This window comes from Alligator mississippiensis, chromosome 10 (genome assembly GCF_030867095.1).
Source record: "Alligator mississippiensis isolate rAllMis1 chromosome 10, rAllMis1, whole genome shotgun sequence".
Taxonomy (NCBI): Eukaryota; Metazoa; Chordata; order Crocodylia; family Alligatoridae; genus Alligator; species Alligator mississippiensis.
The window spans coordinates 22,546,176-22,562,303 of record NC_081833.1 but is presented as its reverse complement, the minus strand read 5'-3'; the positions used below and the strand labels follow the sequence as shown (position 1 = coordinate 22,562,303).

Here is a 16,128-nt window from a genome sequence, read left to right as displayed (position 1 = left end):
AAGATCCTTTACCTAGCCAAAGTAACATCTCAGCTGCAAACCTACATCATAATGACATAATGCTTACATGATCACTAAGACCTACCACACAACACATCTGTCTTTCCACACACACACACACACACACACACACACACACACAGCAAATTCCATGACAAATCTTCAGTACTGCAGAATAGGGTTGCCAGATGGTATCTAAAACAGCAAGTTCAGCAAAACCCAACTTCTGAAAATCAGAACGCATGCAGTCAAAATACATGCCCACATCCACTCTGGGCAATGCCCCAGTATGCTCTGAATGCTCTCACTCCACCCTTACATTCTACTGAAGAGCCACCTACACGTGCCTTCCTGTCAACCCTTGCTCTTTCTGTGAAGTAATGTATATTATCCACTAAACTTTACAACTCCTCCCTCTCAAGCCCATGACACTAACACAACTTCACTTACTTTTATATTACCAGGGATCCAGATTTTCCATTCACCATAGAAAGGAAAAAAATGGGGGAATGGCAGGTTTCCCCTTGCAGGCTGCCAGAGTTCCAGCTTGCAAGGGGCTGCCTGGGGCTGGGGGGAGCCACGTGCATGTGTGCATGCACACATGCACATGGCCAGCAGTAGAGCCAGGAAGCAATGGACAGCAGCTTCCCCAGTTGCCTGCAGGTAAGTCTATGGGGGAAGAGAGAGTCTAAGGCAGGGGTGGACAAAATGCGGCCTGTGGGCCAGATGCAGCCCACCAGGCCATTCTATCTGGCCCACAGGACACCTAAAAAATTTAGAAAATTAATATTTATCTGCCCCGACTGCCTGTCATGTGGCCTCGATGGCTTGCCAAACTCCATAAGCGGCCCTCCACCTAAAATAAATTGCCCACCCCTGGTCTAAGGGAATTGGGGGTGGGGGAGGAACGGGACGACAGACAGGCCCTCGCAGTGAAGGAGGAAATGGGCAGGGTTAGTGACTAGGGCCGGAGCTGGTGCTCAGCTGGGGGAGTGGGACAGAGCTGATGGCTCTGACAGGTGGCTGATTCAGAGGGAGGAGGGGGGAGGAGCTGGCTCCCTGCTGCTGCGCACACTCCAAGGGACCCAGAACAGGAAGGTGGAGAGGCTTGGTGTTGCTTCCACTGCAAGCCCTGCACCAACTGTGCTGCCATGGTGAGGTGCCCCCTGCCCACCTGGCAGCTGTCGGGGCAGTGGCAGCACAGAGTTGTGCCCTTTGCAACCCCCTGTTGTACTTCTCTGCTCTGGCTGTGGCAGCTGGGGCTCAGGTGCTGCTGGGGTGTGTAGGAAGCTGCAAGCCCTGGCAACTGGGGGCTGTGGCTTGAGAGTGAGGGGCAACAGCATTGTCAGTGTTAGGGCACCGGTGTATCAGCTGCTCAGCGCCACAAGGCAGTGAGGGGAGCAGCCACAGCTGGAATCATGTCCTGGTGAGTGAAGGGGACAGGGTGAGCTCTGATTTTCAATGATAAAAAACCCCAATTCAAATGCCAAAATATATAGGGATTTAGAGTTTATTTTATTATAATGACTGAGGCGCTGGTAGGCTTCTAAATTGCTTAAAATTATACATATACTAATAAAGCACTGTGTTCAACTGATACCTATATATATATATTAGTGATGTTTCATTTTAATCATGGAAAAATGAAGAGTTTGGGGGTTTTTTTAAATCAGAGAGTTTTTGGATTTTTTTATTTATTTATTTTTTAAACGGATAAAAGCAGGATTCCTGTTAATTACACAATCTGTGTAGTCAGGGACCTTCAAGCAGCTGACATTCCCCACCACAGAAAACCCTAACATAATCTACACAGGGCAGCAGCAACCAAGGCATACTGGAGCCTCTCAAAGTACACATGCCTCCGCTTTGGCTTCACACATGAAGGTGAGGGGTAGGGCTGTCCCCAGTTGCCTCCGACCACAGAGGTCTACAATCTGTTCCAACTAATTCCTACACCATTCAGTATAGCTACATCTAAAATAACTGACAAAGCTGGAATGCTTGCAGATCATTCAACCAGCTGCTGGATCCTGGAGATACAAGGCACAATATAACTTTTTACTTTCTAATTCTCAGAAGTTTGAATTTCACTGCATTTGAAATTCTGAAAAGGTCTGAGATACACTACCAGGCACCCTTAACACTGTGTTAATAAAGACTTTGCTAATAAGTCATTATATGGTCACTGGCCATTGATTCAGTGATAGTTATTTTTGGTTCAGCTTAGCAATACTATTCTTCCTGTTTTAGAGTTAAGTACTATGATTTAATTGTGGAGTTTCAATATATTTGGTCTTTTCTTAAAGCTCTTCTTTTCCTCAAGGCAAGTGATTAGCTGAGAAGCTCATCATTAATTTAAAAAATAGGTTTCTTACTTTCTGGCTTATTGGGTAAAGAATTTTAACATGTATATCAAAAGTGCACTAAAGGCTAAGAACCCAAAAGGACCCCAAAATTTGCTTGCTTATTAAAAAAAAAATCTCATTTTTTAATATTAGAGATCAGTAACTCTGAAACCTGCCCCTCAGTTTATTACTATCATGACACTTAACATAGGCATGGAGGCTTAGCATCATCTCTTATTATTGTTTAAAGATAATTTTATTTTTATTAAAAATATTAGTCATGGGCAGGGCAAAAGGACGACACCAAGAAAGACCCGAGTGTAACTCCTGAGCACAATGATCCAAGCACTTCTACTGCTAGGAGAAGTTGAGAAACAGTAAAAGTGTAACGCAGTTTCCTGTGACCTCCACAATGTCTCTAAGATTTTAAGTCAACAGCCACAGAACCAACTCATTGCTGAAAAAGCTTTTAGCTTTGGCTGCCTGTTGAAATATTAATCCCATGAATCCATAGACTTGCTACAGCTGAAAAACATACTAAAATGGAATGGCAAATAACGCCCCCCAGAAATTCCAGATTTGATAGCTTTTAAAGAATCTATGACACTTTCCCTAAAGATAAGGGTGATAGTTCTGAACAAACACTAATTTGGTCAATTAAATTATTGTCCAAGTGCCTAAAATCATTCAAGTTCAGTCCAGTACGGGGTATTCCCTTCACACCCTGAGCAACTGCATATCTGTCTCATTAAACTGTGATAAGCCTCCCTCCAAAGATGGCTATAGGCACCACAGTGGGTTAAGAAATGCTTCTGTAGCACACATTTACTCATCTCTCCAGTGTATGGAGAGGAGGAAACATAAGAAGCCATTAGAATTCCAGCTGAAATTCAATTCCAAAAGTGCCTTACTTTCTTACTGTAAAAGGTGCTTTTTGGAGAATGGTGGGTAAATAAATGTACTTACAAAGTAGACTGCTCCAAAACTTCCATGGCCGATTTCATGTAAACCCACAAATATTTCTTCTGGATCATCTTTGTGGAACAGGTCAGCTATCTCTGGGTCCTTTGGCACCCCTTTGCGCATGTTGAATACTATTATGACCTAGTTCGCGCTTTAAATTCCCAATCAGTTTCTGCCTTCATCGACAAAGTAGTTTGCAGATAACATTCAGCACCTGGAGAAACAAAGTTCATCTTTAACCAGTTATTTCTATGCACTTTTTTCAGATTAGAGGATACAACTTCCACACTTTCCCCATTGTTTCTTTTAAGTAATTCTGTTTAATTATTAACCAAATATAGATGTAGAGATAAGTAAGCCTTCTGTGCGTAACAGTCCCTTTTCAGCCACTGGAAGTAAACACTGCTAAGCAAAAACTGCTATGCAGTTCTAAGTTACACTAAAGTCCATTTGAAGAAGAAAGTTGTTCTGTTGCTATGCAAAACATCCTGTGTACAAATTTCTATTAATAAATATCCTCAATGCAGATTTCCTGATGTGCCAGAACCTAGACTTTTTTTCTCCTCTTTATTTGCTGTCTCTCTTGTTTGGGTATTATAACTCTCCTCCCACTTCCCAACTGGTTCATTCTCTATTTCACTTACATATGATATTTGCTACGGAAGGGATCTTCAAAAGGTAAAGGTACTAAGTCCAAGTAACTTTCAGTGGGTCCCCAATCATTTAGGTGACTTTAAGAATCTCAATGATGAGCCTAAGTCACCCAACAAACCTTTTTTTTTTTTGGTGCATCTCTATGTAGTGTGCACATATGCATACATGGCACATAACAGTATGGTAGTTAATGGAAGGCTTACAATATAATTCTAAAAAAGCTTCCCCCTCCACCCTCCCTTGACATAAAAGTCACTAACTTGATTTATATTCACTAGAACTTGTTAGGAAGAAGAAACCATGCTCTGAAAATGTAACCACAAGGGATTTCCATTTCTTAAGCCTTTTTATGTTAGTTTTGTGCTCTGCTTATCCAGATCAACCAAAGGCAAGACAGAGGGATAAGAACAATACCAAAACATATTAAACACATTGCATATCACTGATGCAGAAGTAGAAACTAAATGACAAGAGGGTATTTAGCTCTCCACATTTTGGGAGAAACAAGACAGCCCTGAAAACTTTGGCACTCTCTTTTTAAAACCATCCATTAGAGGAAAAAAGATTAATTTAACTGGCTTTACCTTATGTTCAGCATTATGTCATATGAAAACCTTACCTTAGCCTGAACTGACAGATTCTCTTGCACAGGGGAGCTGTTCTATACTTTAAAAGTGACATGACCAATTTTCTAAACCAGGGGTGGGCAAAATGTGGCCCGCGGGGTACATACAGCCTGCCAAGCCATTCTATCCAGGGGGCCCCTAAAAAATTTAGAAAATTAAAATGCATCTGTCCTGGGCTGCCTGTCATGAGGCCCTTGATGCCTTGCCAAAACTCAGTAAGCGGCCCTCTACCCAAAATAATTGCTCGCCCCTGTTCTAAACAAAACCTAACAGACAAATTTCCCTGTGACTACCATTTTAATGTCCATTTTTTACCTGTTGGACACTAAGCTGGTCAGGCATAAAGGTACAAAAGTAGATTTATGAAATATTACCACAAAATGTGCCCAACTGATATTAGAAGCCAGATCTAAAAGGCAGTAGTGGGATACCCAAGAAAGACGCATTTGAAACATAGCCAGCTAAAATAAACAACAATAGACCTAAATAGGTTTCAGATTTAAAGACATGAAAATCCGGAGCATAATCTTGGCTTGAAATTATTTCTCAGCTATCAGCCAGAGCCATCCCTGGTTAAGGGCTCCTTCTTATGGAAGATTGGGCCTGACTAATAATAATAATAATAATAGGTTTAAAAATAAAACCCAGTTCACTGGGGCATAGAGAATATATTCCACTGAATCATACCTGTTTAACTGTGGCACAAACCATACTCTGTGGCTTAGACCAATTTTAGCAGCATCTTGTGTGTGTTCTCTGTTTGGTGCACTTTGTTTTCCTGTAAAGACAACATTTAGAGAAACTTTGTATAAATTATTTTTTTCCATCCTAGTATCTGTCTGTGCATATATTAAGGCTGATTCACACCATAATTTCAAAGATCCCCAGCATGAATAATGCCTATCAATGCTGTTCTTTCCTTCCTAGGAGAAGAAATTTCACTTCACCTGTTCTGCAAACCCAAGGTTTGTAACGTATCACTCCAAGGTGGGAATACAAGGAAGAGGAGTTAACTGTTAAATTCATCAGCCTCAAAAAGGCTCCCAACTTTGATTTTTACATTTCACTACCCATTATCCCTCTGCTCCCCCAACTTTGATACCTGCAAAGTTCCTGATTAAGTATCTGCACCAGGACACATTTCTTTTGTTTTACACTTAAAGGGATTAATATTTATCTGTATAGAGCAGGGATGGCTCCACCCAGACCCATGGCTGAGATCTAGGCGCTGGGCCTCACGAGTAGGTAGGGAAGAGCCCCATGGGTCGTGGCCCTACACACAAAATGAGGCATGAAGGGCAGTGCAGGCCTCGATGCCAGTATGCAGGGCTGGTTGGAAGCAGCCCTGTCCCTGATCCAGGCACATACGGGAGGCATGGAGCCTGATTCAGGCACAAAGGGCCCAATCCAGCCCACAGACTGGTTCTGCACCATTCATCTAGCCTGCAGGGCCAAAACACCTAGCGGCATTGGTACAGAACGTAGCTGTTATATTAAATACCTGACCGATTCTAATTTTGAGTGAAAAATGAGGGAGAGTCTGGCACTTCACTAACATACTTGTTAGATAGATTTCATGTGGTCTGAATCATCAGTAAATTAACAAAGCAGTTGATGGCTGCCATCAACTGCTTCCAGCAAAACAAAAGCTACCAATTGCCTATCTTACCCCTGGAGTTTAATATGGTGATCTCCTGAACCAACATCTTTGGGGAGCTACAGTATGGGACAGTGGAAGCATCATAAGCTACAGACTTGGAAAAGGAAGGACACAGAGAGAAGTCTGTGAAAGGGAGAGTGCTGGAGTTTAGAATAAACTGTACCAGGAAAAAAGCCTCCAGATGTTGCTGGTATAGCTGCATTCATATTAGGAGCATGCAGGCATAATAGCTATAGCAGTAAAAATGGCTCCTCAGCTGAGATCAGAGACAAGACAAGGAATAAGAGCAAGATCTTGTCTCCTTGTCTCTGGAAATAACCATTAGAGGACACTTCCTGAACAGAAATTCCACTGCTTTTGTCAAACAAGCATCCAGAAAGATGCTTTCATCTATTCCCCCTCAAAAGAAGGAAATAACCCAAATTGTTCATTCAAATACTCTTCTGAGCAGGATCCAGGAAAGACTTTATAATGCTACAGGTAAAAAGAAAGTGAAGAATCTCACGAACAAATGCATGGCAAAAGCCAGATGAATACAATTGTTATTCATATGCAGCTGACTGGGCTCACCCAGAGCTCCTATATTTACAGCACACTTGCAGATATGAGCAAAGAATGTGGTATTTCAGGTCTAGCCTCCCTAGCCATGTCAAAAAGCAACCTGGCTTTAGAACAATAAACTGTACTGGGAAAAACAACAATTTATCCTACTGCCTCAAGGAAAATACACTGCTCCGTCTTTAAAAAGTTATTTTAAAAACCCAAACATGAGCACTGTGATGAATAATATGCGTGATAATATGATAGTGCTACAGGGACAACCACACACACAGAACCAGACAATGCAATTCACAAGTCCTCTTGGCAGTTTTATTAATAGCTAAGGTTATGTTATATTATTCTCAACTGCACCCAGTTTTGTGTGTTTGTTTGTTTCTTTTAAGTACAAATAGCACAGGATCCTTACACCAAAGACATTAAACCAAGTAGCATGCAATACATCTAGGGGGTAACGAAACCAAGAGTACACGCTGGAGCAGAGATTAGTAACGCGACTACACGGCACATCAGCAGAGCTCTGGATTTTAAGATTAAGGCTATGCACTACTGGCGAGTCCCAGCCAAACCACCTGCGGTTCAGAAACTCACGTGCCTCAGAAACCTAATGTGACCTTCTCCAACAGGAATACCTAGATCTGTCTCTGACCTATCTGATTGCAGTTTTTTGAATACAAGTTTGCTTAATACTCTTCTACATTTGCTTCAGGGGAGGTTTAGGAGTGCACATGTTCAGTGGTGCTGAAACAGACGGGGTTCAAACTTGTGCCACAACTTTCAAAAGTAAAAAGTGGCATGACAGTTTTCAAAAGGCAATTGCTTGTCATTTCCACATGTCTGGCCCAGGTAAATTTAGGTGCCTTGGTTTGGGCATCCAAAAATGAAGTGCTCCGTTAGTGGAGACTTTTGAAAAATGTCAACCTTGCAGCACAGTCAGTTCCTGTCAATAACTTACTGCAGTACTGCTGAAAATGAAAGGAGATATTTGTATCTGTGAGAGGGAGGTGGAGGCTAATTCTGAGGAGAAGAGTTAGCATCAGAAATAACTATCAATGTTAGAGGATTCCTAAGTGAAGTGTTAGAAAGGAAAAAAGGAAATACAGATTAATGACCTGGATCTTACTGCCACTCAAGATGAGGAGATTGAGCCCTTCATCAGGGAAAAGAAATGATCCTGAGGTAGGAAGGGTGATAGCCTCTATCCTATTGCCCTTGTGTTGGAGAGACCAACTAGGGGCCATGTTCTTCTTGACCTACTGCTCACAAACAGGGAAGAAGTGGTGGAGGGATGTAGAAGTGGATAGCAACCTGGGCAGCAGTGACCCTGAGATGATTGAATTCAGAGTCCGGACACAGGGAAGAATGGAGAGCAGCAGAGTATGGGCCCTGGACTTCAGAAAAGCAAAATGACTCCCTTAGGGAACTGAAGGGCAGGATCCCCTGGGAGGCCAGGCTGAGGGGGAAAGGAGTTCAGGAGATCTGGTTGTATTTTAAACAAACCTTACTGAGGGCACAGGAACAAACCATCCCGATGTTCAGGAAGAATAGCAAATGTGGCAAGCGACCAGCTTGGTTTAGCAGAGAACTCTTCAGTGAACTGAAACACAAAAAGGAAGCTTACAAGAAGTGGAAACTTGGACAAACAACTTGGGAGGAGTATACAAATATTGCTCGGGCATGCAGGGATGAAGTCAGGAAGGCCAAAGCACAATTGGAGTTGCAGCTAGCAAGGGACATAAAAGGTAGTAAGAAGGGTTTCTACAAGTACATTAGCAACAAGAGCAAGGACAGGGAAAGTGTGGGTCCCTTACTGAATGGGGGAGGCAACCTAGTGACAGATGAGGAAAACAATGACGTACTCGATGCCTTTTTTACCCTGATCTTCGCAGGCAAGGGCAGCTCCCAGGCACTGGGCAGCACAGTTTGGGGAGGAGGTGAGCAGCCCTCAGTGGCGAAAGGACAGGTTAAGGACTATTTAGAAAAGCTGGATGCGTACAAATCCATGGGGCCAGATTCAATGCATTTGAGTGTGCTGCAGGAGTTGGCTGATGTGACTGCAGAGGTGCTGGTCATTATCTTTGAAAACTTGTGGCAAAATCGGGGGAGGTCCTGAATGACTGGAAAAAGGGCCAATACAGCGCCCACCTTAAGAAAGGGAAGAAAGAAGATCCAGGGAACTACAGACCTGTCAACCTCACTTCAGTCCCCAGAAAAATTATGGAGCAGGTCCTAAAAGAATCCATTTCTAAGCACTTAGAGGAGAAGATGGTGATTAGGAAGTCAGCATGGATACACCAAAGGCAAGTCATGCCTGACCAACCTGACTGCTTTCTATGATAAGATAACTGGCTCTGTGGATACAGGAAAAGCAGTGGATATAACATGCCTTGACTTTAGCAAGGCTTTTGATACCATCTCCTACAGCATTCTTGCAAGGAAGCTGAGGAAGCATGGGTTGGATGAATGGACTGTAGGGTGGACAGAAAGCTGGCTGGATTGTCAGGCTCAACAGTAATCAATGGCTCAATGACTAGCTGGCATCAAGTGAAGTGCCCCAGGGGTCAACTAGTTTTGTTCAATATCTTCATTAACAATCTGGAAGATGGGATGGATTGCATTGTCAGCAAGTTCAGGGATGACTCCAAGCTGGGGAGTGTAGTAGATGCATTGGAGGGTGGGGCTAGGATTCAGAGTGACCTACACAAATTGGAGGATTGGGCCAAAAGAAATCTCACGAGGTTCAACAAGGACAAGGGCAAAGTCCTGCACTTAGGAAGGAACAATCCCATGTACCAGTTCAGACTGGGGGCTGACTGGCTGGGCAGCAGCTCTGCAGAAGAGGACCTGGGGGTTGCAGTGGACAATAAGCCGAATATGAGCCAGCAGTGTGCCCTTGTTGCCAAGGCTAACAGCATATTGGGCTGCATCAGTAGGAATGTTGCCAGCAGAGTGATTATTCCCCTCTATTCAGCACTTGTGAGGCCATATCTGGAGTACTGTGTCCAGTTTTAGGCCTCCACTAAAGAAAAGATGTGGACAAGTTGGAGAGAGTCCAGTGGAGAGCAACAAAAATGGTGAGGGGGCTGGGGCACAAGACTTATGAGGAGAGGCTGAGGGAATTGGGCCTATTTAGTTTGGAGAACAGAAGACAGAGGGGATTTTGATAGTAGCCTTTAAATACATGAAGGGTGGTTTCAAAGAGGATGGAGCTAGGCTGTTCTCACTGGTGACAGATGACAGGACAAGGAGCAGTGGTCATAAGTCGCAGCAAGGGAGCTTTAGGTTGGATATTGGGAAAACCTCTCTCACCAGGAGGGCGGTAAAGCACTGGAACAAGTTACCAAGAGAGGTGGTGGAATCTCCATTCTTAGAGATTTTAAGGCCCAGCTTGACAAAGCCCTGGCTAGAATGATCTAGCTGGGGATGGTCCTGCTGAGGTCCCTTCCAACCCTAAGTTTCTATGATTCTATGCTTTCTAATTTAGGATGCAACTCCTCCACGCTAGGATTCAGGCTTTCAACTCTAATCTGTCTGAAATCAATCAGATCTGTGTTTTTACTGGTACACACATACACACACGCAACTTCTCCAGTGACACAGGAATACCCCACCCTTATGGCTTGTCATGGCTATCCCAATCACAAGCCACTGGAGCCTCCCAGTGCTAACTTGCAGCAGGGTGACAGAGGTCAAGCTACTGGGGAATTCCTGGAAGTTAAAGGCAGGCCCTTGATGGATGCTCTCTAAACCATCTATCACCACCACAAAACTTGCATGGAACTCCTGCCTCAGCACTTTTGCACACACCAGCACTGTGGCTAAAGCTTAATTTGTATGCTTTCAGGAAATTTCAACTGACTAGACTAGAGCTTCCCAGGACATGCAGCACAAATAACTAGGTGGGGACCAGGAGTGCAGACAGACCTCAATTATTCTCAAGTCTCAGTTTTCACTTAAAAATGAAAGGAAAGTTAGTGGTAAAACAAATCTTCAGTACATCAGACAAGTAATTGATGTGGCCATGTCTTAGTTTACAAAGAACCTAAAAACAACTGCTCTGCAGTATGAGCTGCCACTTACTTGCCAGTGAGAAGAGTCAACATTTACTTAACATTCCCAGAGCAAAGACGTAAAGAAGAAGGTGCATCATGCCATTAAGTTCTAAGCCAGCATTTCCTAATGTGCACAAAGGACTAGGTGAAGGTTAGATGCATCAAAATCAACAACTATTCTACCCAAGAAAGGACTTGTGGGTCATATTTTCACCAGATCAGCTGCATGGTTAAAATGGACTTAGACCAGCTGGATTCAAAAGCTGGTCTAGATCTTTCCCACCATGCAGTTGGTCCAATAAAGTATATACTGTCCACAAAAATACTTGCCTCTTGCATACTCCTGGGATCATCACAGCTTCAACATCATTCCCTCGCTACCTAAAAATGTTATTCTGGAACAAGGCAAGCCAAGAATTTAAAGACCTAAGCTATTCCAGGATAGCCCCCAATGTGAATACAGTACTTTTATTTCAGAGTAAGAATGTCCACGTTTAGTCAGTTCCCCTTCCAGCAAAGCCCTAAGAAAGCACAGATATAGGGAACAAGGGGTGAGCTAATCCCCCACTAGGTTCCTGTGGTGCCAGGCAACATACACTGCCTCCTAGACATGAAGTAGTCCTGAAAGCAGGCTAATTAGGTCTGCTAAGAAACCAATATTAATAACCTCCACTGCAGCAGCATCTTAACACAGCTACTCCTGCTCTACTTGCGAGTTTGCAGATATGCACGAGCCAGCATCTTACAGTACAGTATTACCCAAGCTGACACTACCTATGCTGCCTCCCACATTGGAATTAGCATAACCACGTTAAAGCTAAATTGCCCTGACTCTCAGCAGAAAAAAATAACTTGCCTGTAGCACTGCACTAAGACTATACTATACTACCTCTGACCAGAGCTGTCAAATGTACCCTGCTATGGGCTAGATCCAGACAGTAGGCCTTACTGTAGTCCAGGGGCTGGGGGACCAGTTGGTCGGGGTGGCCAGCAGCAGAGGTGGTGGCAGAACAAATGGTAGCGGACACAGCCCTCGTTCACCCTCCTGCTGGTGATGGTCATGACCACAGCCCCAGTTTCTGCAGCAGGCCCCGCTTTCCTGTTCTGCCAAGAGCCCCAGAGGCAAGAGGAAAGAGATTCATGGGCCACATCCAACTGACCAGCTACATATTTGATGCCTTTGGACTAGACTAACCACATGGATTCTAAAAACTGCTCACTATTGTCTCAACTGGTTTCTAGCCTTGAAGCCACTTAACCATTTAGAAATGGGTCATAGTGTAGTTGTGTCTTACACTAATGCAGAAATGTTTCTGCCATCCCCCTTACTTTTAAATTAAGTTTTTTTATATTGAACTGGAACCAAGGGCTACTGTTCTGCTCCAGTTCCCGTCCACTCGAGTGGATATCACCAGATCTATGGGAATGCTGCAACCTGCCTCACTGAGAAAACTGTTTAATCTTACTCATAAAGCCGGCATCTCATGTAAAGCTTTCCCCTCTGTCCCTCCAATACTTACACAATAAAGAATTCTCTTCTGAGCGAGTGCTGATGATCCAGACCTGTTCCACCAGGAAAAGTGGTGGCCCATGCTTGAACTCTGCTCCCCTGATGGTTTTGGCACATGGTGGGCTTTACTTTCACAATGCTATCTACCTGTGGTGTTCTGCATTTAGTTTAGTGAACTGTTATAACCACTTAGTAACAAATTAACATTAACGGTCAACATTAAGATTACAATACACGGCTACCAAGTACACCCCTTAAGATTACAAAAGCACTCATAGTAGTTCGCAGGCATGAACAACTAAAAGCATTTAAAAAAAATAATGCTAAAATTAGTGGCATTAATGGCCTGTCAATAGGACACACTAAATTTATTCAGTTCTTGCTGCTGCGGAGATATAGATTAGTGTCCTTTAATGACGCTTTAGCACCTTTAGATATTATCACAAATGGGTTTCTAAATACCTAAAGAAAAACAAGATTAAAAAGTCAACTGACCAGCACAGGAAGCTAACATTTAAAAAAGCATTTGTGCCCTGTGCTCAAATACTTCTAATTTTTACAGGGATCACATTTGCACAGAATTTTACGTGTGACTGAGTCTACAGGTGCTGCACAACGACAGTCTGCGCCGTGAAGAGACTGGATGATATTTAAATAAACAACACCACATTTAGACATCATTTTAAAAAGTAGGTGTATACCATGCACATTTCCAAATATTCCAAATCAGCTTGATTACTTCTTGTTTTGTTACTTCTGCATGAGTGACTGTTTGTAGCCACCCAACCACGTTCTAGAAAAATGCCCTATCACAATACAACAAACCCCCCCCACAAACAACCACACACAAATGTTCTTTGTTTTGGGGCAAAATGACTAAGTCACCTAGAGCCTGCCCTGCCTCATGTTCACTCGTATTTTCCAGAGGGACCACAACATTTCCAAATCCTGCAACAATGTCTCAGACTGTTCAAATCATTCTAGCTTAGTGCAGGTACATAATGAGATGAAAGCACACAATTGTAATGGTGACCCCACAACATTGTAGAGACCTCTTTCACATACACACACATATAAGAAATGCCATTAAAAAAAAAAAAAAAAAAAAAATCAAGAGGCAAGGATTTCTTAGGGTGATATCTTTTACTTGACCACCTATGCATCTCAACTACATAGTTGATCCAATAAAAGACATTACCCCAAGAAATCCTTGCCTCAACATTTCTGGACCATCATGGCTACCAACAAGACTCTTACACTACATTAAAATCATACCAAAGTCAGTCAGTTCTTCTAAAATTAGAAAGAGCTTGGGCTTTTTATTAAAGCAAATTGGCACCTAATGTTACAACTCAGTATTTCCCAAAATAAGGGCAAAGTTTTCCACAAATCAAGCAGAAAAACAAACAGCAGGAAATAGGTGGAACAGCAGCAGAGTCCTCTCAGGAGCAGAAGGATAATATTGCTCATCTGTGATCTCTGTGCATTTTTGTGTCTGTACCTTTTCTTTGCTTCCATATGAAGCCTCTCTCACCGACAGGCACAAGCACCTCTATACTCCTTGCCCCACTTTGCTTTAAGGCTAGAAATCTGGAAATCAGCATCAGGAGGCAGAGCTCCTAGATTCATTCATTAGCTGCTAATAAAGACCCCATATCAGAGCACTTAAATTCATACTTTAAAGCACAAACTTTTTTTCCAATGCAATACTTAAACAACCGGATCTGCTTTGCTAAACAGGGCCAAAATATTTCCCTTAACTGCTGCACAGGGTTATAGTCCCGCACAACCACCTGCATCCAGCGTTTCTACAATGAACTGAAATGTGCTCATCCTCATTTGCATACATCAATGTCTAGCCCTAAAGGTCTATTACTTGGATACAAATACCATATTTTCTCACATACAACACACCAGTGAATATAATATACACCTTGTGTTTGAAAGGCAGAACAAAGAAAAAAATGGTTTTTCCAAAGTTACAGATGTACAGAGCAGAGACAGAGACTAATCTCTGGTTCATTCATTTTCCCTTTCCTGCTTAACTAAAGCTAAAGCCTTAGCTGCTGCTGAAGATTTGTCTCTATAGGTAGATCTCTGATTCTGAAGAGCTATAGAGTTTCTATGGTTTTGAAATATGAGGAGAGACCAGGAGCAGCTCTGGAGTGAAGGAGGCAGTAAAATTCAACTGGCTACACTGTTGAGCAGGAATCAAAGCAAAGTGCTTCTATCCAAGGCAGAAAATCAACTTCCCTGTTTAACAGACACACCCCATGGGGGGGTGGAGGGTTTGCATGCTGTATGCAAGAAAATATGGTACTTTGTCATGTGTCCAGGGTTCTCTAATAGCACCCATCCAAAGCACAAGAAGCTGGCAGCATCATTGTTCCATTTTAAAACCTTCCACTGGGACGCATAGCCAAACATATAGAACAATGGGGAGAGGGAAGGTTAATCTCAAAACTTCCTAGATTTAAACTAATAGATGAAAGAAAAAGAAACTATAAAGGGATTTGGCCTGTACATGCTTTCATATTTGTAAATTCTGCACATCACAAAAAAGTTCCTTTCCCTCTAAAGCTTTATACAGGATCCCAATGTATCTCTTCAGAGGTAGCACCACATGTAAAATAGTACAATGGACTTTTCTGCAGTACTGCAGTTAGTGAAGGAGTTTAGCTTCTCACACCATGGCAAGAAATCTCTATCAGTTTAAGTCTGAAGATTTCAGCAGTATCAAATCAAGTTCTAAACATCTAAATAATAATTAATTAGAAGGTTTCTCCAGAAAGTCCCTTGGGAAAAAAACCTGAGTAGAAATACACGCTGTAAAGATTTCCTTGTTGCATACAAAGCCACCCAAGTTATTAGGTAAGCTACCTGACTGTGGTATCAAGATAAAACCTCTAGTTCCAAAAATCTACCAATGATACAAACAGAGGTGGAGTAGCATCTGATAGCTGCAGTGTCAACAGCACTGATGGTCCTTTCAGTGCACAGCTTGCACAGTGCAGTACGATCACAGGTTAGCTATGTTCACACTAGAAAATTATCTCAAGTTACTCAGTCTTAAGTAACTGAATCAATCAAGCATGAGAGTGTGAATACAAAGTAAAACCATAGAGCAATAATTCTCAACCAAGATGCCACAGCACCCTGGGATGACACAAGATCATTTTAAGGCTGCTGTGCAATACTAGTTGTGAAAACACATGCGATTCACAAGATAAACTCAGAGATTTCAAATAGGAGTCCATTCTGACATGTCGTGGTCTCTCTGAGTTTGCTGCAAAAAAAATCTTGCTCTATTGTTTTTCCATAGTCAAGGAATGGGTGAAAGCTAAGAGTTAGTATTTTCTGAGGGGTGCCATGAGTTTCCGAATGCTGAGAACCACTGTCACAAGGTTTCACAAACTTGCTCTGATGGCATATTGGCCTTGTATGCAAACTAAAAGGGCACTTAATAGTGAAAGAAATTTCTGTGGATAAATCCCCCAGGTCGAAGCACCTCAGGAAACCTCTCCACCCTTTAAATGCTTTTGCTAACTACTGCAGGAGAACTTGCTGGTCCCTTTTGGGGACTGTGGATAGCAATGGGGTATACAACCCTTTCCCCCTCTATAAACTCTGCCCAAACAACTTTACATCCATCTCTGCCTGGTACCTTCATGGTAAAAATACCCTCAAATATCATCACTCTCTCTACAGACACACTTACCAAAACTGAAAAATCTGTCCTTTCTAAAGGTCTAAATTTCTG

General features: G+C 42.7%; 1 protein-coding gene across 2 annotated transcripts in view; it reads right to left on the bottom strand.

Moving 5' to 3' along the window:
- The window catches only part of TAOK3 (TAO kinase 3), a 151,037-nt gene that overhangs the window by 81,390 nt on the left and 53,519 nt on the right, over window positions 1-16,128 (bottom strand). For both annotated transcript variants that reach the window (XM_014593635.3, XM_059713551.1), the window contains exons 2-3: window positions 5,276-5,366; window positions 3,312-3,522 (exon numbers count right to left, since the gene is read on the bottom strand). In XM_014593635.3, the coding sequence (XP_014449121.1) occupies window positions 3,312-3,431 (120 nt within the window). In that variant the 5' untranslated portion in view covers window positions 3,432-3,522; window positions 5,276-5,366. The remainder of the gene's footprint in view (window positions 1-3,311; window positions 3,523-5,275; window positions 5,367-16,128) is intronic.